This window comes from Mirounga leonina, unplaced genomic scaffold, assembly GCF_011800145.1.
Source record: "Mirounga leonina isolate KUSES-001 unplaced genomic scaffold, KU_Mleo_1.0 Mir_125, whole genome shotgun sequence".
Lineage (NCBI taxonomy): Eukaryota > Metazoa > Chordata > Mammalia > Carnivora > Phocidae > Mirounga > Mirounga leonina.
In genome coordinates this window covers 71,616,633-71,643,604 of record NW_023270305.1, presented here as the reverse complement: position 1 = coordinate 71,643,604, position 26,972 = coordinate 71,616,633, and the positions used below count along the sequence as shown (strand labels likewise).

General features: G+C 39.9%; 1 protein-coding gene across 1 annotated transcript in view; it reads left to right on the top strand.

The window, feature by feature from the left end:
• Window positions 1-26,268, top strand: part of LONRF2 (LON peptidase N-terminal domain and ring finger 2) — a 39,250-nt gene extending 12,982 nt beyond the window's left edge. The window contains exons 3-12 of the mRNA XM_035001780.1: window positions 7,017-7,139; window positions 9,295-9,453; window positions 9,966-10,167; window positions 10,561-10,660; window positions 10,941-11,055; window positions 14,204-14,325; window positions 15,812-15,970; window positions 19,080-19,242; window positions 21,742-21,891; window positions 23,759-26,268. Coding sequence (XP_034857671.1) covers window positions 7,017-7,139; window positions 9,295-9,453; window positions 9,966-10,167; window positions 10,561-10,660; window positions 10,941-11,055; window positions 14,204-14,325; window positions 15,812-15,970; window positions 19,080-19,242; window positions 21,742-21,891; window positions 23,759-23,953 — 1,488 coding nt within the window. The 3' untranslated portion in view covers window positions 23,954-26,268. The remainder of the gene's footprint in view (window positions 1-7,016; window positions 7,140-9,294; window positions 9,454-9,965; window positions 10,168-10,560; window positions 10,661-10,940; window positions 11,056-14,203; window positions 14,326-15,811; window positions 15,971-19,079; window positions 19,243-21,741; window positions 21,892-23,758) is intronic.
• Window positions 26,269-26,972: the final 704 nt, after the last annotated feature.

Below are 26,972 nucleotides of genomic sequence, written 5' to 3'. Positions count from 1 at the left end.
ACTGAAGGATTATAGCAGAAGCGACATTGGAAAGTAAGTTGAAAGGACTGAGGGAAGGATGAAGTTGTCCAACTGTGGCTGAGATGATACGGAAGCACTTGTAGAACCAACTTCGAGTTTTCAGTTGCGGACTACTATACCAGTGTGTTTTATCCAGGCAAACTATCCTTTCAAGCCATCCGTCATGGCTGATACTGATTCACAACTTTTGGTGCAAATGGAGACAAGTCAGTGCTAACAAAATATTTGCCCATATGCAGAAATATAAATAGGCATGTGATAAGTTTGATCTTATTCAAATGGGTAAGCATACCTGTGCTTTTTAATGCTCATAGAATCCTATGCTGGTAAAATAAGTCTCAATAGATTTCAAATTATTGAAATCTTGAAGAGTATGCTCTCTGACAATAGAATGAAAAGAGTAATTGATGATAATAAAACATCCAGGAAATCCTTAAACTTGTTATTTAATTAGATTACCTCTAAAAATCCATGGAACCAAGGAGAAATCACAAAGGAAACTAGGAACTATTTTGAAATCACTGATAATAAAAGCCCATTACATCTAATTCATCATATACAGCTAAAACCATTCTTTGAGGGAAATTTATAACATTAGTAAATTATTAAAGAAGGTCTCAAAAGAGTGATCTGCTTCCTCCTTAAAAAACTAAGAAAAGAAGAGCAAATTAAAAGTAAGTAGAAAGAAAGAAATAAGAGATAGGAGTCAATACATAGAAAACAGAAAAACAATAAAGAAAAGTCAATGAAATAAAACCTGTTTTGAAAAGATCAGTGAAATTTATATACCTCACAAGACTAATCAGGAAAAAAGAGAAAAGATACAGATTACTAATATCAGGAATGAAAGAGGAGATATCACTATAGATCCTACAGACATTAAAAGGATAAAAAAGGAACAATTTTATGAACAAATTTATACCAATACATTCAACAACCTAGAAGTTAACAAACTCCTTGAAAGATACAAACTACCAATGTTCATTCAAGAAGAAATAGAGAACCTCAATAGCCTTATCTTTCTTTAGGGAAATTGAAGTTGTAGTTAACCACCCTCCCCTCCAAAATATCAGGACCAGATGGAATTACTGATGAATTCTATCACACATTTAAGGAAGAAATAATGCAAATCCTTCAAACATTCTTCTGGAAAACAGAAAAGGGGGAACACTTATTTTATGAGAACAGCATTATTGTGATAACAAAACCAGGCAAAAACATTAAAAAAACAAACAAACTTCACACTGATACCTGTCATCATCTCATTTGAAAATCAATTTGTATTGACAGACTGAAAAAATGCAATAAATGAAGGTAAAGCACTTGATAAAATTGAATGCCCTTCATGTTAAAAACTTTGTATGAACTAGAAATAGCAGGGGATTTCCTCAATCTGATAACCACTATCTGTGAAAACCCTTATAGCAAACATCATATTTATTTATTTATTTATTTATCTATTTATTTATTTATTTGAGAGAGAGAATGAGATAGAGAGCATGAGAGGGGGGAGGATCAGAGAGAGAGGCAGACTCCCTGCTGAGCAGGGAGCCCGACGTGGGACTCGATCCCAGCACTCCAGGATCATGACCTGAGCCGAAGGCAGTCACTTAACCAACTGAGCCACCCAGGCACCCGCAAACATCATTCTTAATGGTAGGAAATGGAGTGCCTTTCTGCTAAGACCAAGAAAAATAAAAGGTGTTTGCTTTTACCACAATAAGATACTGGAGGTACTAGCCAAAATGGTAAAACAAAACCAAAAACAAAAAAGAAAAGAAATAAAAGGCATACATAATGAATGGAAAGGAAAATGCAATACTGTCTATTCACAGTTGACATAATTGTGAGGAAATCTCAAGAAATTTACAAAAAGCTTGCAGGATACAAGGTGGTATGCAAAAATGAAACCAATCATATTCTACTAAGCAACAAGAAACAATTATAAAAATGAAAATTTAAAAATAATACTATTACAATAGTTTAAAAAAACATGACATACTTAGGGATAAAGTTAACAAAGTACCTACAAAATCTATATACTGAAAACTACAAAACATTGCTGAGAGAAATGAAGTATCACTTAAATAAGTATAAATGCGTACCAGGTTCAGAATACTCAATGTTAGTAAGATGACAGATTCCCCAAAAAACAACAGTTCCAATTAAAATTCTGGTATTCTTCTTTGCAGAATTTGGGAAATTGGCTTTAAAATATACATATATGTATGTGTATATATGTATACACACACACACATTTATGGAAATACAAGGGACAGAAGAGCCAAAACAATTTTAAAAAATAAGAATGGAGTTGCAGGGAATACACTACCTGATACCAAGACTTACTATAAAGCTACGGTATTGAGAACTGTGTAGATTACTAAAACAGAAGACAGTAAAGAAATAGACCTACACATAAGTGGTGAATTAGTTTTTTACAATAGTGCAAAGATAACTCTATAGGAAAAGAATAACTTTCTCATTTTTTAGTAGGAGAAAATTGGGTATCTATTTGCAAAAAAAAAAAAATGAACCTCAACCCTTTCCTTACATCATATATTAAAATTAATTCAAAATGGAGCATCGACTTAAACATATAGTCTATAACTAAAGCATATCTGAAACAAAATATAAAAATCTCTGACACTTTTTGTAAAGCAAAGATTTCTTATCCAGGACACAGGACAAATTGTAAAAGAAAAAGTAAATTGGTCTTCATCAAAACTGAAAACTCTGTTCTTCAAAAGATAATGCTACAAAAACAAAACAGCAAACAGAATGGGAGAAAATATTTGCAAGACATATATCTGGTACGCCATACATCTGTATACAGCATATATAAAGAACACTTACCAACTCAATCATAATGTAAATAACCCAGTTAAGTAATGGGCAAGGACAGATACTTCACTAAAGAAGACATAGGAGGGCGCCTGGGTGGCTCAGATGGTTAAGCATCTGCCTTTGGCTCAGGTCATGATCTCAGGGTCCTGGGATCGAGTCCCGCATCGGGTTCCCTGCTCAGTGCAAAGCCTGCTTCTCCCTCTCCCTCTGCCACTCCCTCTGCTTGTGCTCTTCTGTCTATCTCTCTGTCAAATAAATAAATAAAAACAATCTTTAAAAAAAAAAAGAAGACATAGGAATATCAACTGAACACATCAAAAGAGGCTCCACATCATTAGTCATTAGGAAAATGCAAATTAAAATCTCAAGGAGATACCACTATATACCCACTAAAATGGCTTAAACTTAAAAGAATGACCATACTAAGCGTGGACGAGGATGTCCAACAACTGAAACCCTTACACAATGCGGTGGGAATGCAAAACAGTACAGAGCCACAATGGAAGACAGTTCAGAAGTTTCTTTAAAGTTAAACATACACTTCCTATGTGACCTAACAATCGTGCTCTTAGTTATTTTCCCGAGAGAAGTAAAAAGATGTTAATATAATATTTATAACAGCTTAATTCATAATAGTCAAAGACTGAAAATAACCCATAGGTCCATCAATATGTAAACAGAAGTTATCAGCAAGATGGCAGCCTAGGGGGTCCCAACACTCATTTCCCCCACAAAATCAACAAAAGCAATAAATAAACAACTATAAACCAATGAAAACACCTCTGGGAAAGCTCTGGACTGCAGTAAAGCAGGAGTAGAAACCCTGTAGAGCCCCAAAACTAAGGGTGGCCACAAAGAAAAGTGTAGGAAGTATTTTACCTGTATCACTCCATTCCCCAGTCCAGAGCAGCTCAACACTGAGAAGTGTCCCCTCAGAAGGATTTCACCCCATGAGGTAAAGAGAACCGGAGGACTCTTGGAGTCCTTGTCATTGCCATGAGCTTCTGCAGCCTTTGCTACTGAGGACCCCAATACTCTTAACCAATGCTGAACCCTGCTGATAGAAGTGCCCAGAATCCTGCCTCAGGGTCTCCTTCCCAGGGCTGATGCTGTTGCTGTGGTGACATCTGACCACTGGGGCCCAAGTTACTGCTGTGCCCTGTTCTCCAGGACTGGAATGCCACAGGGCCTCACCATCTACAGGAAGCAGAGCTGCCTCTGTGTTGTCGCCCCCTCCCTCAGTCTGAAGCCCTGACGCTGACCCATCGTTTCAAACCTGAGCGTCTGCTGCTCTGTGCCCTTCATCCTGGGTCCCAAGTGACAGCTTTGACCTGCTACCACTGGGTCATGCTGCCATTGCTGTGTATCCCACCCCCTTGGTCCTGAATTGGGGTACCTCTGTGCCTTGTTATCCCTGGGCTATCTGTTGATGCATCTCTCCCCCTCCCCATTATCCCCCTAAACTCATGTCACAGCAAGGAGCTCCAGAGACCCCGATCCCGGTTCCATGGGTGATCTGCACACACTCTTACCTCTCAGATACTATTGTCACAGCAAGTGAGTCTGTGTCCCAGACCATGGGCTGAGGTAGTTCTACCTGTCACTGAGCCTGTGACCCCAGCTTCTCTGCTGCTGTGAATGCCAGCACACCAGGACTGTCGCCAACACCCATGGACAAAGTACAACAGGAGGATCCCAGCAGGCTTTCCCCCCAACAGCCCTAGCCGTCACTGCTGTCACAGGCACCAGCAGGAGGCCCACAGTCTCGGCTGCTAAGGATTCCCACAGCCTTTGCCAGTGTTGGACGCAGTTGCCAGATCTGCATGGACACTATGCTACTGCACCCTAGCCAGCTGGTGCCCTTGCAGCCAACTTGAGATGAAAATCTTTCCCCCTCGAATCCACATTGTCCAGACAGAAAACCAGCAAGGAAATAATGGACTTGGACTATATTTCAGGCCAAATGGATCTGATAGATACATACAGAATATTCCACCCAAGAGCAGCAAAATATATATTGTTTCAAGAGCAAACAGAACATTCTCCAGGATGGATCATATGTTAGGTCACCAAACAAGTCTTAACGAATTTAAGAAGATTGAAATCTTATCAAGTATCTTTTCCAGACACAATGGCACGAAAACTAGAAATAGTAACAGAAAGAAAGCTGGAAAAATCACAAATATGTGGAAATGAAACAACAGACTTCCAAACAACCAATGAGTCAAAGAAGAAATCAAAGGAGAAATAAAAAAATCTTGAGACAAAGGGAAATGGAAACACACATACCAAAACTTATCAGATGCAGCAGAAATAGTTCTAATAGGGAGGTTTACACCTACATTAATAAAATAAAGATCTCAAACAACTTAATCTTATTCCTCAAGTAACTAGGAAAAAAAAAGTCCAAATTTAGCAAAAGGAATAAAAATTAGAGCAGAAACAAAATAGAGACTAGAGAGACAACAGAAATGATCAATGAAATACATGTGTGATTTCATTTATATGAAATTCCCAAAAAGGCAAAACTCTAGTGACAGATCAGTGGTTCCTGGACTTGGAGAGAGGTTAGGATTGACTTTGAAGGGCATGTGAGAACTTTCTGGGGTGATGGAAATGTGCTACGTCATGATTGTGGTTGTACTTACACACTGTATATATTTGTCAAAAGTCCTATATTGTACCTTTAAAGTTGGTGGCATTTTATTATATATAAATTATACCTCCATAAGTCCATCACGGAAGAGAATAGGGAATATTTATGAGATGAGAAAGCTCAGCAAATTTTTGGAATGCAGGTGAATGGATGAAAAAGCAGAGAACATTATAGTTCAAATGGGAGCTGAGCTCATGTCCTAATGCAAACTCCAGAGAAGATTCAATTTAAGCTCTTGGGAAAGGAATAAGAAAGGATGTTTGCTTGACATGCCAGTTCACTCCGCCATGCAGAACAGTAGTGGGGCAAAAAAAAAAAAAAAAAAAAAAAAATCATAATGCCCCGCCTCCACCTCCTGCAAAGAATTTGGACAAACTGCTTGGGGCAAGTGTGGCTGCCAATGCATGCAGCAGGTTCCCCCCTCCACCCCACCCTAAGTAAGCCCCTCTAAATCCTGATGCATGGGGCTCCCTGCCTAAGGCCTGGCTTCCCTACCACACACCTGAAAATAAAACCTCTCAAATAGATCTCCCTCATGTAGATGAAGGATCCAAAAAGTCTTCCATTCAGCAATGAAGTCTATGGAGTCAAGGTCTGGCTCAACATGAGACAAAACCAGTTGGAAACAGTACATCTTTTAAAAATATGAATGAAGGGGTGCCTGCGTGGCCCAGATGCTTAAGCATCTGCCTTTGGCTCAGGTCATGATCCCAGGGTCCTGGGATCGAGCCCCGCATCGGGCTCCCTGCTCAGCGAGAAGCCTGCTTCTCCCTCTCCCACTCCCCCTGCTTGTGTTCCCTCTCTCGCTGTGTCTCTCTCTGTCAAATAAATAAATAAAATCTTAAAAAATATATATATGAATGAAGAAACAGGGATTAACAAGAAAAAATTCAATAAAATAAAGAAGAAAAAGACTAAAATGCATGATCAGGACTGACCCAAATGGAAATGTAATACATGAATTGATAAAACAAATTATAATGTTTACAATGATTTGAGAAAATACTGCATTCACCCAAAAAAAAAAAAAAATTCTGGTGGATAATACTGATCCCATATTGCACTTTGTTTATTTCTGTTTTAGTAATTTGTATGTTATGCTTTGTGTTATAGGTATTTCTTGTCATGTCGGTCTTCTCTCACAAGACTATGTTCTTTGAAGACAGGAACATGGTTGTGATCTGTGATGACTGAGTGTATTTAAAATTGGTAGATAGTCACTTCTCTTACTTAGCATGGCCCTTAAAACTGCCTTGGGCTTAAATTCCTAGTCTGGTGACTCCTGTGTTCTGCTTATAGATTGTGTTTATGAGATATTCGGATTTCCTCAGGTTCCAAGGTAGTAGAGCTAGAGCCATCCTTGGGGGGTTTTTGTTTATTCTAGCTGATATGAAAATTCAGTAGTCCTAATGAGTTTTTTTCGGGGCCCTTTGTATGCAAGTATATAATCACACTTTTTAAAAATGTGTGTCTTGTCTTTTGATGAATCCAGGGGCATCATATGAAGGCTCAGGCTCTTTCTGGATTGGGAAGAAGTAAAGAAGTGTTAAAGGAGTTTCTCTACTGCCTTGCTTTAAATCCTGAATGTAACTCAGTGAAGAAAGAAGCACAGAAGGTGTGATTTTCTTTAAACGAATTCTTTCTTAAGTCTCATTTATATAGCCTTTATGTCCATGCTGAGTAATTCCTGCATGTCAAATAAACAAATAATATAGTTCTGAATATTCATGACAATGTGATTAAAAGCACACAGGAATGATCATGAGTTTCACACGTTTGATATCTTTCATCCAGGGATAAAGCACAATGTTTCATGAGACAGCTTTGCACAGCTCCGTTCTGCTGGGATAATGACATGGGCTAAGGAGGCAGGGTCAATGTGTGAGATTAGTGGAGGCAAAGTGAGTTTCCTTAGAGTTGTAATTTCAAGCATTATAGTTTGTATAGGAGACCTATAAAAGACATTGTGATAATATACAAAATATAGCAGTTCAGCTGGAAAGGTTGACTTGAAATTGCCAGCAAAGCTTCACCAGCATGATGCAGGTCTTTAACCCAGTCTTATTAGAGGTCATTGAGTCACATTTACTGTGGGAACCCATCCCATATATAAGAGCCTGTACAATAGTTAGTCTTAGCACTTCCAGTGACCACGAGTTCTTGTTTTTATGTCAGTGTTTCCCTATTTTAGCACTATTCATTGCTGACTTCTTCTATACATTTACCTTGCAATTTCCACTTTACAGGCTAGTTTTATTTTCTGGAGCAAGAGGGAATGAATCTGTTCTTCCTCCTCCATTTTAAACCACCTTAGATATTTGAGATTGGCTGTTATCTTTGCCCTAAGTCTTTCTTTGGACTGAACATCCTTTTCTCATGGAACAAGGTTGTAAGGTTTCCTCCTCTGGATGCATTCTAGTGTACCTCAGCATCCACATCTGACAGCCACACGAGGGGAACTTTTACCTTCCCTTGTGTTCATATCATGAAGCGTGTTTGTTTATTTTTAGCCTAATACCGTCACACTGTTGGCTCCTATTAGAACCTGGGTTAGCCCAAACACCTAGATCTTTTTTTGTTTTCAGTGAGAACTTTCTAGCAATACTTTTGATCCTTGTATTGTGCAGTGGATTGGTCTTTGTTAATGCTGTCAAATTATCACTTCTGGGTTTTGGCCGTTGTTTCAACTTGTCAGAATAATACTCAATCTTAACATCGGCTCTTCTATCCCTGCCTGCTTTGTCCCACCTGCAAATTTGACAAGAACCTTAAAACGTATCTCAACTGCTCTTTACAACAGCTTAAGAAATTCAGCCTGAGCTCAAACTTAAGCGGATTTACAAAGGTCCCAGGGCCAGAATCTAGGCCTGGTGATGTTTGGGGTGCTTCTTGTCTGTCTGGTGCTATTTCAGATATGATGTTTTTCCCTGTAGCATTCTGTGAGGGGTAGATGTCTTCTATCTCAGTGCCCCAACACTGCCAGCCTGTTGATGCTCGTGAAATGTAATCTCCCAGGCAGCCTTCTGCTGCTTTACTGGAGCCCCCCAGAGCCAGTGCTGAGGACACTGATGTCCCTGCTGAGTGCTGTTCCTTCTTGATACAGGGCTCATGGGTACTGGTGCACTGATCTGTCACATGAAGAACAGTGGCAGGTTCTTTATTGGGTTTCGGTCACTCCTTTATACCTCTCTTAAGCCTTTGGATTCAGCTGAGTCCATGAGGTTTGGCAGGACCATCGAGTGACTGGCAGTCACTTCCCACCACCACCAGAGGCTAGTCCATGGCTCTTGAACTAGAATTATGGCTCTTCACCCGAGCTTCCTTTGAAGTTCTTTACTAGGCGGCTCTTCTGGTTCTCTTGTAAGTTGAGCAGTTCCTCTAGAAATATCTCAGTTGTGGGTGATCACAACTTGGATTTAATTTAGGATCCCCACAACCTCTACACCCCACTTTTCTCTCTTAACCATGAGACTTTTAAGGATGACTTTCTGTAGCAGATATGTAAGGACCAGACAGAAAGAACTGGTAATACTCATATTTTATAATTGGTAAGACTAAGCTGGAAAGGGACTGGTAGCTAAACTGCCTAAAGCATTGATTATGGTTCTAGAAACTTGAGTTTTGAAATAGTGACAGTTGGAATATGGTAAATATTCTTTTCAATGTGTTAGGCCTATTTGGCCTTAGAGTTTCCTTTGGATCTTTAAGACATATTATGTATTCTTCAAAAGTGTTTTAAAATTGTTTTTTTCTTCTTGGAAATTTTATAGGTAATGTGCGAGGTGTTTTTTCCAGCTTCAGAAAATGTGCCTCAGAATTTGACATCTTCCATCCAAAGCAGAATATTGAACAGCAGGCTAAAGGCTCAGTGTGCCAGCCATGTAAATACCCAGCCTCTGGAAGAAGGTGGTAGTGCAGGGTGTTCTAAGGTATGAAGTGCATGTGTTTGTCAGGATTATCTTGATTAAGCTTTATGTAATGCCTTAATTTTGAACACTTATAAGTTATTCAGACTGTGGCGTTATGTTAGTTGGAAGTACTTCTCAAGACCGGTTCTAGCTCCTCAACCTGAAAGTTTTTAAGTTTTTAAGTTTTAAAGGAAGCTGGTGGAAGTAATGAAAATGATTGAAAGAAACATGTAGATACGTTCAGGACATCACACATTGAGAACCCCAGGCATCAGGAGACTCGAATTTATTTTGGCTTGGACAAAAGAAAACAGAGGCTTGGTTTGCATATATGAAGACTGATGTTCAGTTGATCTGTCTCAAAAAGAATTATTCTGTATTTTACCATGGGAAGTGTAAAGCTCGTCTTGGAAGTTAATAGATGAAACCAATCATGAAGGAAGAGCATAAGCCCTCTTTTTTCCAGAGATTTCTAAGAAAAGCTACTACATGAATATTGTTTTCTCTTATGCTATGATTTCTTTAATATCCAGAATCCATCTGAGAAATCTGATGTGTTTAGAAATACCAATTCTTCAGTTTTGTATTTTACACTGGGTCTGCACTTTGAAGAGGATAAAGAAGTGTTGGAGAGTATCCTTCCAGTAGCACCCAGCACCAGTTTAAAGAGACAATTTCCAAATGATTTGGAGGATGTGCATGACCTGAATGGCCCTGGGAAAATTCCCAAGAAAGGTCAGTAAGTTATTTTGTCATGGAGTTGTATGACTCCAGAGTGATAGAATGTTAGCTAATATTCAATATATTTAAAAAAAAATTTTATACGGGTAGTTTAAAATTAATAATGAAAGGAATATATCAGCTTTATGATTATAGAACAGTTTAAAATTGTTAATCCTACAAAAACTTCATAGTCAGGAATAGGGAAAATTTAGTTATAACTTTAACTTTTATTCATGCTCACTGTCCAGATAGATTATTGTTATATATGCTTAATCTGATAGGAACTATTCCTGCCCAGCATGATTTGTTATATTGGTGTAACACATTTTAGCCAGAGGAAATGCAGATGCTGCATGCTCTTGTCCAGATGAGCAATGTTAATTATAGCATTTTAAACTTTTTCAGAGGCAGATTCCTCACCTCAAAGGAACATGACCTCTAACATAGGAGAAAGTCCAGAGCTCTCCATAGATGTAACTGACTTTGAGTGTGCCCTTTGCATGAGGTAGGATGACAGAGAACCTGTGCAACTGTTTGAAAACCTCATCCTTTCTGAATTGGATATCCTAAACATAATGGGCTTTTTATTTTCAGAGAAATTACGTATACCTTAGTAATAAGTGATTTATTTTCAAAAAATTTGATAAGGAAAATCTCAATGGAAATGGATATCTGTAATTTCTACAGCTGTAAGGGAATTATCTTAAGGAATTCTTAGAAAATAAATAGATTATTGAAAATCTCTTCTGGACATTTTTGGCTAAAAACTCAGATATATTTTCCAGGTTGCTCTTTGAGCCTGTCACTACACCATGTGGACATACGTTTTGCCTGAAATGCCTTGAACGCTGCCTCGACCATGCCCCACATTGTCCACTGTGTAAAGAAAAACTCTCAGAAGTAAGTATTTCTTCTGAAACAACAGGACCGTTCAGCCACTCCTCTCATCCCTCAGTAGATGCTCATTTCTGGGGTTGGCTTTGCTTCCACTACCCATTTACTAAAGAAAGTTGGATTTCTCCAGTCAAAGATAGGTCTTTTTCCTATCTGATTTCTCAAAAAGTACACAAAGGAAGTTTAGATGCAGAAACAATTAAATGTCAGGGAAATTTTCAGGCATGAATTATAGTTGAGATATACTGAAAACAGGTAACATAATTGGAGCTCTTACAATGTGTTAGTTATAAATAGTTGAGATAATATTACTGAGTCCTCGCCATATGTTAATCCTAAAGGGTTGAGATAACATTATGGCGCACTTAATAACGTGCCAAGGATTCTTTCCTTTACCTCATCTCAAGGTGAAGTCATATTGCAGTACTCAGTTTTGCATGGGATCGAAGACTTGATCAGTTCTGACTACCAGGAAATCCCTTTGGTGTGCTGTCAGTTGTGTCTTTTGTCTGTAATCAAAGCCAGTAGTACTTAAGATTCCATGGAGGGAAGCTATTTAGTTATGTCTAACTCAAAAATAAACTGTTAAATCCATCCTTAGGTATGGTAAATACAATGAACAACACTTAAAAGCTTTTAAAGCTCTTCTGATCAACTTTTCAAATTGTGAATATGTATCAACTCTATTGGGCCCTGGTGCCACTAACCTTCCACGAAGCAAGTTATTTAAACTCTTGTGGGGGGGAGGGGGTTTTTAATCCATAAAATGATACTAATTATATTTGCCTTAATTACTACTAGAGATTAAACTCACTTAATGCATTTTAAGTGGGACAAAGTGGTTTTTTAAAGATTTATTTGTCTATTTTTAGAGAGAAAGAGAGTGTGTGCGTGTGCGGGTGTAAGCTGGGGAAGGAGGGCATAAGGAGAGAGGGAGAGAGAGAATCTCAAGCAGACTCCCCGCTGAGCGCGGAGTCTGATGCGGAGCTTGATCTCAAGACCCTGAGATCATGACCCGAGCCGAAATCAGAGTCAGACGCTTAAGGGACTGAGCCACCTAGGTGCCCTAGGCTAAAGCGGTTTTTTAAAAACAAATGTCCAGTAAAATTTATTTTTGAATTTGATATGGTAAAGGAGATATTATACTTATGTGAATTTTTGAATAATTGTAACATAGTTCACTGCCAAAGTTTGTTAAAATAAGTTATAATTGAGACCTTTCTAAATCATTCTATGTATATACTTGCTTTTTTAAATTGCATACATGCTGGAACTCTCTAAGTTAATCAGGGCTCTCATCATGAATATGATTCATTGTACTATGTGCCATGTGTCATAGATGACAGTGCTTTCTGAGTAGCAGTTTCCTCTGGCAGTTCCTCGGCAGGTCCATTGCACTGTGTTTGCTCTCTCTTCTTGCTAACGGCGGCAGAGCATCTGGCCTGTTACCTTGTCGTACCCATGCTTGTCTGGGCTGGTGGGCCTGGAGGTGGCTTGTTGATTCTCAGACAGTAAAATGCATGTCTTTATGACTACTGTGTGTAACACAGACCCTTTGTTCACTTCCATGTTCAGTGCTCTCTGGTGGGGGCTGTGTGATTAGTGCGTTGAGGTTGGCGCTGTAATATAAGCTCCTTAGGGACAGAGAGGACTTCTGTCTTGTTTTCACTCTGTCTCCAGGGGCCAGAACACACAGTAGAGGTTCAGGAAATCCATTCTGAATGAATGATTGAATGAACGAGTGAATGGTTAAGTGCAAGTTCTGCATAGATTGCCAGTGCTGCAGAATTTGGAATATAACGAAACCAACTAAAATTAAAAATCATTCCTCTCTCTTTCTTTGATGCAGAAACCCCTTCATGAGCTTAGACTTTCTCACATACATTATTATAAACACGAATCATCAACTATCTAGGTATGCACAGAAGTCTTGGGTAACGTAATGCCAAGTAAAGCAAATTATATTACTCTTCAGTAAATGGTGCCATAAACTAACAGTATAAAATATGGATGTCATTAATAATACTTACTGTGAATTAAGTTAAACTTGTTTCTGCTGGTTATTCTGTTACCGAGGGCCTCAAACACAGTTGTGTCCCCGAGGCTGAACTCCTAGTTTTTAGTGACAGCAATACACGTAGCTTGTTTCACACAAGCTAAAGGGAGACATGGCAGTATGTCTAGGACTTGCCCAGATGTAACTGTTAGAAATCTGTAGCACAAACCCAGAAATGCAGCATGTTAACAAAGCAACACCCTCACATTGAGACCTACCAGTCCCACGGTCCTGGTGCCACTGTGGCCCTCTGAGACCCCTCTTCTTTATTAGTACATTGTAGACGATACTTCTGGGATAGGGCTATTTCAAGGCCTAACTTCATTTATATGAAACACCTGTAATTGGTACCTGATATATATTAGGACGTTAGGGAAAAGAGCTATTATTTGCAAATTCATATGCCTAAGATAAAAGTGGTGCGCACACACACACACAGAGTAATATAGATCTTCAGCTACATTTGACCCTTCCAGCCACCGGGATCCTGGCACATTTTAATTCAGTTTCCACCTATTTCCCTTTACATCCAGCTCTGATTCCTTGGTCCCTCAGTCCCTTTCCCAATCCAAATAAAGTCAACTCTGCCTTTCGCACATGTCCATTTAAGTAACAAAGCAAAGCTAGAGAAAAAGCCACAAAATTGGGAAGATTGGTTTCAGTTTAAATTCACAGTCTTAAATCTTAGACTCAAAACGTTAGTAGTCATTCTTACTATGCTTCTCTAGTAGCTTCAATTTTCCACTTTCTCGGGTGATTATTTCCCATTTCTCTTCTTTTGCAACATATCCTACTCACTTCCTCTCCCTTCCCTAACATTGTGATACATGATTGAGAATGCAGAAGCCAGCAAGGCTGGGATTCACTCATCCTTCCTCCAGGTGATGAACACCTTCTCCTCCTACCTTTTTCTCAGATAGGAGGAACTGCCCTGCCCCTGTCCCTACCCCAGGCTGGCTGACCTCCCGGCTCTCCTTTTGTCTTCCCGGAGACTCTATCCCTCTCCCCCCTTGTTGACCTTTACTACTGGGGACAGAGTGCTCTATACTCTAGAATTAATTACCATGTGGTATTATTTAACATTTCCTTTTGTTACAGTTGTTGGCAAGCAGAAATTTTAATATAACTATTTTGGCCGAAGAATTAATATTTCGATATTTATCTGATGAACTCTCTGATAGGAAGAGAATTTATGATGAAGAAATGACAGAACTGTCAAAGTAAGTCCTCATGTTGTATGTACTTGGTTTTGAGTTCAGATTAAAGAAGGAAACCTTTGCATTCATAGCTTTATCTCAGGTTTTTATCCCCCCCTTGGCAGAGAAATTAGACCTAAAAATAGAAAAAAAAATTAATTGCAAAGAGTTTATGGAAATTTGATTGAAAGGGGTCATAAGAAATATTTCAAAAGTGTGTCCTCATGGGGCCCCTGGGTGGCTCAGTCAGTTACGTGTCTGACTCTTGATCTCAGCTCAGGTCTCGATCTCGGGGTCATGAGTTCGAGCCCCATGTTGGACCCCATCCTGGATATGGAGCCCACTTTAAAAAAAAATTGTGTCTTCACAAAATTATGTAGTTGCTTTTTGTATCTAAGTAAGTGGTACTGAATTTTTCAGAATTGAAAAGGCACAGTATACAGAAACAGGAGGGAAAACAGGTTTACCCCTTGAAATAGTCTTGACAGGTGTATTTATCTTTTAAAGTGATTAGAGTTGTTATGCACAAACAATGAATCATGGAACACTTCATCTAAAACTAATGATGTAATGTATGGGGATTAACATAAGAATAAAAATAAATAAATAAATAGAGTGATTAGAGTTGTGTGTTGTAGCAAACTTTAACTATTGAGGTCTTATAATTCTTCCACTCTTTTTTATTCAGAACTCATTACCTTTGACTACTGTGTAGTTTTTGCTTTTATCAGAACTTTTTTCTCTTCTTCTTATTTATTTTTATTGAGGTAAAATTGATGCATAGCACTGTATGAATTTCAGGTACATAACATAATGCTTTGATATTTATATATATTGCAAAATGACCACCACAATAAGTCTTAACGTCCATCACTATACATAGTTAGCAAATTTTTTTTCTTGTGGTGAGAACTTTTAAGACCCATTCTGTTATCAACTTTCAAATATGCAATGCAGTATGATTAGCTGTAGTCACCATGCTGTGCATTACATCCCCAGGACTTACATATTTTGCAGCTGGAAGCTTGTACCTTTGACCCCCTTCACCCATCCCCCACCCCACCTCAGCCTCTGGCAAACACCAATCTTTTGTCTGTATCTATGAACTTGGTTTTGTTCTTTTTTTAAGATTCCACTTGTAAGTGAGGTCATGCAGTATTCATTTTTCTGACTGATTTCACTTAGCATAGTGACCTCAAGGTCATTAGAACTTTTTTTTATCATAGTCGTAAGCTATAACTTTTTCCAAGTAAGTTAATACAATTCAGCATGTTCTGTCTCATCAAATTAAATAAGACCGGCTTGGCAGGAAACCTGGTAAGCTGAGAACTTTCTCATGAGGTGGTCCTTGGCTTCCTTTCCCCACTAAAGACTGAGACAGGCCTGAGGGTTTTATGTTGTAAATGAGAAAATTGAGGTTGGCTAGCTTTTTCTATTTTACAGTGACTAATATTCCCTTTTGTTTCTAACTGCTCCTACTTCTAAGTTTACATTTTCCCTCACCCAACAGTCTGACCAGAGATGTCCCCATCTTTGTGTGTGCCATGGCCTTCCCCACGGTCCCGTGTCCACTTCATGTCTTTGAGCCCCGCTATCGGCTTATGATAAGAAGATGCATGGAAACTGGCACCAAACGGTTTGGCATGTGTCTGTCTGCTGAGCACGCAGGGTAAGGACTGTCAGCATTCAGAGGGTCTTAAATAAATACATAACTTGTTATTTTTCTCGAAGAACAATTTAAGATGATGTTGAAAACTTCCGGTAGCTCCCATTACACAACAAGGTCTAAGTCTGAGGCTATCTATGATGTGGTCCCAGCCTTTTTTCTAGCCTCATCTCCTACTCCTTTCTTTCAGATATTATACTTGCTAGTCCACTACCATATTATTTGCCTTTCTCTAAATACAGTTCATATTCATGCTTCTCTCTGCCTGTAATTCTCTTCTAGTTCATCATCATGCAAACAAATCCAGTCTAACTTTTAAGGTCTAAAAAATTTGCTAAAAAATTGAAGCCTCCACCTACACAGCCAGACAAATTTCAGTCTTATAACAACCCAGCTCTTAAGTTTTTACCTCTCCTCGTTGTACATCAAATTGGCAGGCAGCTCCCCTCCATGGCTGCTCTGGAGACTCTGGGTCCTTCCCATCTGTTGGCTTCCTTATCCCCTAGGGCTTTGTCATTACTGCATGGTTATGATAAGGTCACTACATGCAAGTTGTAGCTGGTAGAAGAGGCACATATGCTCTGGAAGGATTCTGAAGAAAAGGGATACATATCACTGTTGCTCACACCTACTGCAGTGGAGGCTGGGAAATGTAGCCCACCCATGTGCCCAGGAAGAAAGGGAGAATGGATATGTAGGACTATCCACTAGTTTCCACCATATATACCTAGGAACAGATCTTTTTTTATTTTTTAAAGATTTTATTTATTTATTTGATGGAGAGAGCACAAGTGGGCAGAGAGGCGGGCAGACTGAGAGGGAGAAGCAGGCTCTCCCCTGAGCAGGGAGCCCGATGTGGGGCTCGATCCCAGGACCCTGGGATCATGACCCAAGCCGAAGGCAGACGCTCAACTGACTGAGCCACCCAGGCCCCCCAGAACAGATCTTTTTAAAGATATGTATAGGACCTTTATGGAAAAAAAATCTACAGCTTTATTGAAAAATATTCAGGAAGATCTAAATAAATGGAGAGAAATACCATATCCATGGATGGATGCATAGACTTTGATGTCATAGAAATGTCAGTTTTACCCAAATTAGTCTATAAATCTAAAGGAGTTTCAGTCAACATTCCAAGAGGGGTTTTTCATGGAATTGTTCAAGCTGATTTTTAGAATTATTATGGAAAAGTAAAAGATCAAAACCGTGATAGTTTTGAAGAAGTCAGTTGAGTAAGAAGAGAGAACACTCTGATAATAAACTTAGAGTCCTGGTAAGTAGATCACTGGAACAGAATATGGAGATAAGGAACAGATCCGCTCATTTATGGACCCCATATTTACATATAATTTTGTGAGAAAAGGCAAGCTGCTCACTTAAAAAGTGCTTAGAAAATTAGTGGGCAGTCCAGATGGAGAAAAACAATCTTTTCTCTGCCTTGCACCATATACACAAATTAACACATGTTATTTACATTCTCAGTATGAAAAACAACATATAAAAATTTTAAGAGAAAACATTGGAGACTATAATTAGGAAAAGGAAAAGATTTTTTTTTTGTACAAGATGCTGAGAGCACATAGCATGGAAGAAGAGATTAATACATTTGAATATATTAAAATGTGATCCATCAAAATCAGCAAAAGCAGAGTGAAAAAACAAGTTCCAGAAGTTCTGCTTCCATGAAGGATACAGAACACTAAGAAGAGCATTACTCCAGACAAACTCTAGGATATAAATTTCTTGAACCTGTTGGTGAGCAGAGGTTGCTCATAGTAAGTGAGGAAAGGCAAGTCCCTCCAGGGAGAGCAGTAGACAAAAGCCTGGCTTACCTGTGGCAGAGCCCAGGAGGAGACCTGCAAGTGGGTAGGAAGAATTCAGCTAGTTTTCTGGGGGCCATGTTCTAATGACCTCATGTGGACAAGCATGAGAGTCCAGATGCTCTGGGAGTTACAGATGCAAGGAGGATTTGCCTTCATTCACAAGTTCTTGTCCACAGACAGGGCAGGATGCTCATTGGAAAGAGAGTTTCTGTAGCTGAGACAGGCTTTGGAAGAGCTGACATTTGAAGGCATTTGTCTGCTGATGGCTGGGGCAGGAAGTCCTCCCTTGAAGGGAATCTTCAGGGCACCTCCGTCAGTGCCACCGGCTATGGATAAGATAGCCTTGTTAGATAAGCAGGAAGAGAGAGTTTTAGGAGAGATCCAGGCAGAGGTGTCCAGCCTTACAGGCATGTGACTTGGGAACCGTCAGTCATCGTTCACTTGAAGGTATGTAATGAAGTTGTTCTTTCACTTTAGAATTAGGTAGCCTTGGGTTCAGATCTCAGGTCTAAATCTTGCCATGGCCTTACATAAGTTGTTTGATTTTTTTAAACTTTCCTGTTTTTGTGAGGCTTGAATGAGTACATATTATAAACCGCTCCATGTAATGCTTGACATGTAATGGGCTCAGTCTCCTCAGGAAGCGGATGAGAGTTACAAGAGTGAGAGTGGTTAAGATCACAGGGGACAGCTTTGGAGCAAGGACGACACCCTGGGCGGGCCCTGTGTGTGAGGGACATGTGGAGGAGGGAGGCAGCTGAAAAGGGCTGCACTGGTCAGGGAGCGCCACAGAGAGCAGCAGAGGGTGTTGGGTCAGTGACAGATCAGCAGGCTCATGCCAGAGTCATGTGTGACTTCCAGTGGGGTCATTTCAGTGGAATGGTGGGGTATGGAGATCTGCTGGGGAGCAGGAGATGAAGGCAGTGACTGTAGATGACTTTCCATAGCGGTTTGTTGGGAAGGACAGAGCTGGCCGGCATCAGTGGAAATGGGGAAGGAGGGAGCAGAATCTGTGAGTGGCATGGCGGCCTCTGGACATACCGTGTGCTCTCTGTACCCCCTGCCGGTGCCCTGACCAAGGGGACCTCTCAGGTCCTTCCAAAGCACTAGCTTATTTGAACCACTGCAGCCCTAGCAAACCCGTATGTTTTGCATTTAACAGAAGGAATCATCTGCAGGTGTCTCTTAGAGAAAATAAGCTTGCTATTCCCATGTGGAGACACCATTAGTTTTGTTTGGATCTTCTGCATTTTTAAAATCGTGGTCATTTCTCCCGACTGTCCTGTCAGAATTTCAGAGTACGGCTGCATGCTGGAGATTAAGGACGTCAGAACGTTTCCTGATGGGAGTTCGGTTGTGGATGCCATTGGGATTAGTCGGTTCAGAGTTCTGAGTCACCGTCACAGAGATGGCTATAACACAGCCGACATTGAATATCTCGAAGATGAAAAGGTGAGGTTTATTTTACTGCTGCGTGTTTAGAGGTCAGTCACCTTGTTTCCCTCTGTGCTGTGGAAAAACTTGGTTGGATTTTTACTGACAAGATTACTTATATCCTCCCCGATTTATTACCTCAGTGGATTTTTCACCTGAGTTGGGCTGGTGGACACATCTCCTCCTCAAAAAAATTACCTTACTGTTGCACATTGCGAAATGCCTTTGTGATTTGTTGTCTCAGTGTTCCAGCTCAGGAGTTGGCAAACCTTTCCTGCAGAGGGCCATACGGTCAGTACTATAGACTTTCCAGGTCATGCAGTCTCTGTTGCAACGACTCAGCTCTGCTATTCTAGCACAGAAGCAGCTGTAGACTGTAAATGAGGTGGCATGACCCGTTTCCAATAAAATGCTATTTACATAAACATATGCAATGAACAGGATTTGACTTGTGAGTGGTAGTCCATCCCTGTTCTGGATGCTGGTATTAGTTCAGAATGAGATATAATATAAAAAACAGTGCTTAAAAATACCTTCTAAAGCTCAGTGTAAAAGGTTTGGATTTCTTACCCCTTCAGAAATACTGATATGTCTAATAGAAATATCAGAACCCATATCTTGACAGATTAACAAAATGTTTTGAAGGGATTCTCAGAAAGATGGGTACAAAGATGTCCCTAGCAGTCTTATTCATTAATTGCCAAAACCAAGAAATAGTGCAGATGCTCATCAGCAGAGGAATGGATAAACAAACTGTAGTATATTTATATAGTGGAATACTACTTGGCAATAAAAATGAAGGAACTGCTGACACACAGAACAACGTGGAAGAATCTCCTAGGTCTCTCAACAAATATATCTCTCAACGTGATGCTAAGCCAGGGAAGCCAGACACATAACCACACATGCTGTGTGGCTCCATTTATAAATTCCAAGACCAGGCATCACTTGTCTCTGGTGTTGGAGGGCAGAGACTGGCTGGGGGTAGAGGGAGGGCCATTGTGGGTGATGGAAATGCCCCCTGTCCTATTGAGGATCATGATCCCACTGGTGTGTATGGCTGACAATACTCTGAGCCAATCATTAAGACTGATGCATTTTCTGTATGTAAATTATCCTGCAGAAAAACATTACAACCATCTAGAAAGAGGAAATCCTTGGAATTACTGTATCCCTCTTTTGAATTCTTTGGTTCACATTTAGAAACATGGAAAGTGAGAGTCCTTAGCTGTCTGACATCACACTGGAAGTCACTTTGGGGACCGTGATGTACATTCATGATGCCCACGAGAAGAGCCACACCCACAGCACCAGCACCATCCCTTTTCCAGCTGCTGGTTCTGGTCATCCTGAGCACAGGGGCTCGCAGTGCAGGGGAGCCAAGCACAGCGAGTCAACCCTAACGCCACAGGACCGGAGAGTGGGGTTTAAAGGATGTGACCGAGTGTGATTGTTTTCGGGGTCCCTCTGCTGCCCTAGTAACAAATCTGAGGAGAGGGTTACTGACGTGGATGGTGATTTTTAGTGGTCTATGTATGTAAAATGAGAGCTTACATAGCTACAACATGAAATAATTTTGGTGGTTTTTTTTTTTTAAAAGAAAATCCTCTACTACGTAGAATGTTTAATTTGTATAAGTCAAGTTGAGAATGGTTGTATGCATGATAATCTAATTCCTCAGTTTACCCTAGTTTTTAGAGATACTGGAATTTTATAACCAGAAAGGACCTGAATGGGTTATTCCCACTTTGTAGATGAAAAACCCCTACCCTCAGGAGGCTGTGTGACTGGCTCATGAGAATCAGCAGTGAAGCCAGAACACACCGGGGTCACTTTGTCCCCTGCCCAGTGCTTTTCCCACTTAGGTGTTCCTGAGTAGGACTGGGACATACTTAAAATGAATGACTTGGCAGTGAGATAGGCAGCCAGAAGCAAAGCATGGTAAATCTAAAGCATCAGGCTGTGTAAGGCTGTGTAAGGCTAATGCAGAGAAGTGTGGTAGCTGTAACATGTCTTTTGGAATATAGTTTGGTGATATGGAATACAATATTTTAAATGTCTCACTCTTTGACTTGGCAATTCTACTTCTAGGAAACTATCCTGAGGGAATGACGGCCCCTTCTCTCACCACCGACAACAAAAATAAAACAACCCCCCCTACTTTTGTATAAATATTTATATTGCTGTGTTATTTTTAAATATATCTTATCTGAATGGTGGAGTGAATTCTCAAATAGAGGATTGTATGTAGCCATTGAAAATTACTCATAGTAACATGGGATATGTTTATATTGTTAAGAGAAAAATCAGGATGTTATAGAAAGACAGGGTAGATAGATCTTCACTGTATAAGAAAAGTACAGATCTGTATGTTGAGCACATAATAGGTTTTTAAAACACGAATCAATTATCTAAGAAATAAATGCCACGAATCCACTTAGCAAATGCGGCAGATGTCGCTGCATTTCATGTGTAATAATGAGTTGTTGAAATGGTGGTCCCTTTTTCCTTGATCAGGTGGAAGGTCCAGCATATGAGGAACTTACCAGTCTTCATGATTCAGTTTATCAACAGTCGGTTTCCTGGTTTACTTCACTTCAGGATCACATGAAGGAACAAATTTTAAGCCATTTTGGGTTAATGCCAGACAGAGAATCTGAGCCTCAGGTATAGTCTCCTTATTTCTTTTATAATGCTATTTTCTGCTGCTGTATAATGTGCTAAGACATATTATCCTGAAGGAAAATTAGGCAGTATTATGCAATATACTCCATCATGATCACTTACGAACCAATTCATTTATCAACAGCACAAAGAAGCACCTAATATAGTAACATGTGCCTTTTGGAGCAAAACAGTCAATGCTTTCTGATTAGTACTGCATAAAGGTAATTTCTTTTCTATCAAAAAAGAATTTATTCTGATTGCCTGTCAGCTTTGGTACTTTTATTTCTTCTCCCAACTATTTAAATCATTTGTTTAAATCTTACAATTTAGAGAGTAATAATCCTGTATATTGGCATGAACACTCCGTGTTTTGCACATAATATTGCCTTGTACCTAATAAACAGGTGTTGAATAAATGAAGAGAAAATCAAACTCTCGTTAAATTAGAAGCCTTCCTGCCTTCTATCCAGCCCAGCTTTCTCTGGTGCTCTGCAAGCATGCTTTCCGTGAAGCTGGCTTTTCAAGCAATGCCTGGCTTCAGGCTGTGAAGCAGTTCTAAGTGCAAATGAATCCTCTCCTCCTTCTCTGGGTGACAGGGAAGGCAGGGATGGTTTAGGCTTGTGGCTGAGAGTATGTAGTTCCTTTTACTGTACATGCTCATCTTTCTTGTGGAGAGAGTGGGGCTGGGGGACCAGCTCTCAGAAGGTTTGGGGGAAGATGAAATGTCCTTTGTACTTTTCCCATTCATTTTTTTTTTCCTTCAAAGATTTTATTTATTTGACAGAGAGAGATACAGCGAGAGAGGGAACACAAGCAGGGGGAGTGGGAGAGGGAGAAGCAGGCTTCCCGCGGAGCAGGGAGCCCGATATGGGGCTTGATCCCAGGACCCTGGGATCATGACCTGAGCTGAAGGCAGATGCTTAACAACTGAGCCACCCAGGCGCCCCTCCCATTCATTTTTATGTTCTTTTCCTATCTCTTGAGGATTTCTGACTTCCACGCCTCCCCCCGCCATGTCTTCTCCAAACTCAAGACCTCCTGTAAGCCAAAAATTGTCTCAAATGTAATCCTCCCGATCTTTCAGTATAATCTTCCTCATCCTAAACTAAGTTGACACCAGAGTCTACCCTCTCTAGTTCCCAGGTGGGATTCTGTATACCTTTGGGGTGGGATTGGAGGAGAATCCAGGACAGGAAGCTGGGAAGCCTGGTTGTCTTGGTTCTTAATGCCAGGAATACCAAGAACAACTTTATGACCAGCTTTGCTTAGAGCTCAATCCAGAAGTGTGTGTTTGGGTATGTGAAATAAAGGCTATCAGTTAGCATAATAATTCTTATACAGTTAATTCATGGTGATTCCCATATGTATAATTAAAAATAATTCATATATAGATATTTCATCTATGTGTGCACATCCATCACATAGCTATTAAAAGCTTTATTATAATACTCAAACTTGTACACATAATTTTAGCCTTCCTAATATTGAGTTTTTATGGTATATTTAAAACTAAAAAACAATAACACAGAACACTGGAAATAGAGGTAAAAATTATGGTCCTTTCATCCGATAGCTATATACTCCCAACTAAAGCTTTGAGAGAACAGAAACAAGTAATTCATGAAATTTCCCTGTGGAAGATGCTCCTCTTTGCAAGCTCTTTGTTTTGTGAGTTCTTCCACATTTAAATGTGTAGTAGGAAAGCAAACTTTGTATGTCAAGGGCTGAATGGATGGGAAGTAGACCTAAAATAGAAGGTAACATTTAATTCTCGCTTCTGCCTTGTTGGTGCAACAGAAGGACAGTATCAGGGGAAGAGACTTGTATTTTAGGTGATAATTTTGATTTGCTTTCATTTCTTTTGCAGAGTAACCCTAGTGGCCCCGCGTGGTCCTGGTGGATCCTGGCGGTGTTGCCATTGGAACGCAAGGCTCAGCTGGCTATTCTTGGCATGATCTCCCTTAAAGAGCGTCTGCTTGCCATTCGGCGAATATTAGTCATCATCACGCGTAAGATGAATAGTCGGCAGGAGCTGGTTAATAGCAGGGAGAGAAATAATTAATTTTCTCTCTCTGTCAAGGTTTCTGGAAGCCCTTGTACTTTTGTGAGGAGTGCTAGGCGTGGAGAGTATCCTCCCATTCATCATGCTTTGTAAAACGCTCGTTGATAGGTTACAAAATGGAACACTTAGCAAACACTGACTCCTATTCAAATGTTAGAAGTCTGTGCCTCGCGGAACCTGACTCTGTGCAAGATTAGCCTGAAGTTTGAATGGAGCCCCTGGTTGGAAAAGAACCTAAGAGAATCTCTCTGAAGCAGAGGCTCTAGGGTGTAGTTCAGTGACAGCAGGGAACACCACAGATAGTTGACGAGTGGTTTAGGTTTTGCAAGAAAGAAGGACCCTCTCCCCAGTGAAGTGTCTTCCTGCACCAGATGGAAACAGCATGCTTTGGTGGCTAGACAGAAAGGGGGAAACCACATTTTTATCTGGAAGCAGATTCCTCAGAGCGCAGGCTAACTGAAGATGTGCTTAGGCTTTGTGTGTCACTGTAAAGTTGTCTGTGAAGTTGAGGAATCAAATTGTGGTCCAGCGCAGGTCACCCAAGAAGCTGTAGCTGCCGGATAGCACTGTGTTTTGTGTCCTGCGGTAGTTCAGATATTGTACATTGCACGTTGTAATCAAATGAACGTCAGAATACACAAAGTGTACCCTGGATAGAGAAAAATCTGAGGCCAGTATAGGTGACTTGAGGACATATATTCCTACACACTCCAGAAAGAGTGAGCAACAGTTAGCTAAAACCCTACATGCATTGGGATGTCAACATACAACCAAACTAGTGCAAAAAACTCCTTGAAAACGTAACCCTGTCTCATTATTTGGTGGGTATCAAGCATTTAGGAAATTGTCCTCTTGCTACTAGGATTTGCATTGGAAATTAGGCCCATCCGTAATTTGAGTTCACCATCCATCCACTCATATATGAAGACATGCTATGGAATGGGCATCTATCTATTCCAGGAAAACATACCAGGACAATATGCAAGAAGGAGGAGGTGGGGATGGGATGTAAGTAGTCGGCAAGTTTTTCCTCCATGTTCAACCTAAAACTTTTCTTTGTGTCTTTTGAAAAGAGGTTTTAGAAGTGATCAGACCTGGTGTTATCTATTAAAGAACAATACATGACAACTTCAGCCTCGGATGCATGTTGGTAGTATTAATTGGAATAACCATTTGAACCTGAGATACTGAATTGTTCTCACTGGTCTAACCAGCTGGTGCATTGAGTTGGCTTCTTGGTCTATGCTGTAGATAGAATGGAAAGATGATGAGAACAAGGCCAGGGAATAAATCACAGCTGTAAGTTTTGCTTTATTCATTCAAGGTGTACGACATTTGAGTTTTAACAAATATATTTCATAATGTCAAAAGTTGGTTGTTTATCAATCCATCAAGCATTTTATTAGAAAGACTTTATAATTGTGTTTCATTTTAATTGTAGAAGTTTTCAATAGCTAAAGCTCAGTTTCATTATGGGAGTGAGAAAATACTATTCTTATGTAACTTAGTCATAAAGTGAAAATGTGAAAGTATTTCCAATCAGATGTTTCTAGTGCCTCACTTCCTGCAAATCTCAAATCTCATCTTGAACATGGTTTAAAGGCAGTTTTGCCAAATGATTTCTAAAATATTTTATTGATTCATGTGTTAATGATAGTATCTAACCTTCTTAGGCATTGTATCTTAATCTGATCATCTAAAAGAAAACAAAACTCTGTCTAGTATGCCAGAGGACCTTTCTCGGGAATGGTTCATGGAAATGGGTATGCACTGACCATTCTCTTTCTTTCTCTTTTGGAGAATTTTTCCTACCTTAAAACCATATCATTGCTGTTTCCGTCTGAGAGTATGTAAAATAACCACAGTGTGATCACAATTTCCCCAGGAGCCTTCCTGAAGTTAAGTGCCTGTGCTCAGAGTACCAGGGCTTGTCCTGTACATCAGATGTTGTTGCTTTCTCAGCCTTACTCCTGAAATGTCATTACTGGAACGGATCTCTGACCAGAACCACTAACTTATCTTTTCCTGATTCTGTCTGCCTTCTTCTGAGTTTTCAGCTCGTTCCAAGTGTTCTTGTGTAAAAGCCTGTTTGGCAGTAGTGATGTAGATAGAACAGCAAAAGTTTCTGTTGTCTTTATCTTTTGACACCCAAGGGAATGGACTGTGACCACTTCAGGCTCTGTCCAGCATCTCACCTCTGCCTAGAGCAGAGCAGGATCAGATGGGCACTTCCTGAGCACTTAGATGATATTCTTTTTTTTTTTTTCTTTTAAGATTTTATTTGTTTATTAGAGAAAAAGAGAGCACACGCTCGAGAGAGCACAAGCAGGGTGTGGGGCAGGGAGGGAGAGGGAGAAGCAGACTCCCCACTTAGCAGAGAGCCCGACATGGGACGATCCCAGGACCCCAGGATCATCACCTGAACTGAAGGCAGATGCTTCACTGACTGAGCCACCCAGGAGCCCCTTAGATGTCATTCTTTATCAGGAAGTTGGACCAGGGAAATAATATCTCAAGTCATATTATGAAGGAAGCTTACTTTTACAAACTTAAGGAAACCTAAACTCCAGTTTGCTACAAATTTAGCTAATGCAGTGGAACAGCTCCACCCCCACATACTTCTTTTCTATCATGGAGATGTCATTTCTAATATTTCTCAGAAAATAAGGTCTCATTCAGAATCAGAACAATCAAGTTTAATTTTACTGAAAATGTTCCAACACTAATGGTCTAGTTACATCAGAATAAAAACAGAATCTACTTAGGGTAATAATAACAGTGTGGGGGGTAGTAATTTTTCTTCTTTAAGTATAGTACTTGAAGTACATTCTGTACACTCTGTTAGGCGTTTTTCCATTTCACTCTCCTAAGTGGCTTGACTCATAATTCCATCCCTGCCTACATCTCTGAAATACAACTGATATCCTGATGGGCAGTGTTCTGAAAGCTCATGAGATTTTTAGGATATCACATTCCCTATGTGTCCTCATCTTCAAAATTGAAAGTTAGAATACTTTTT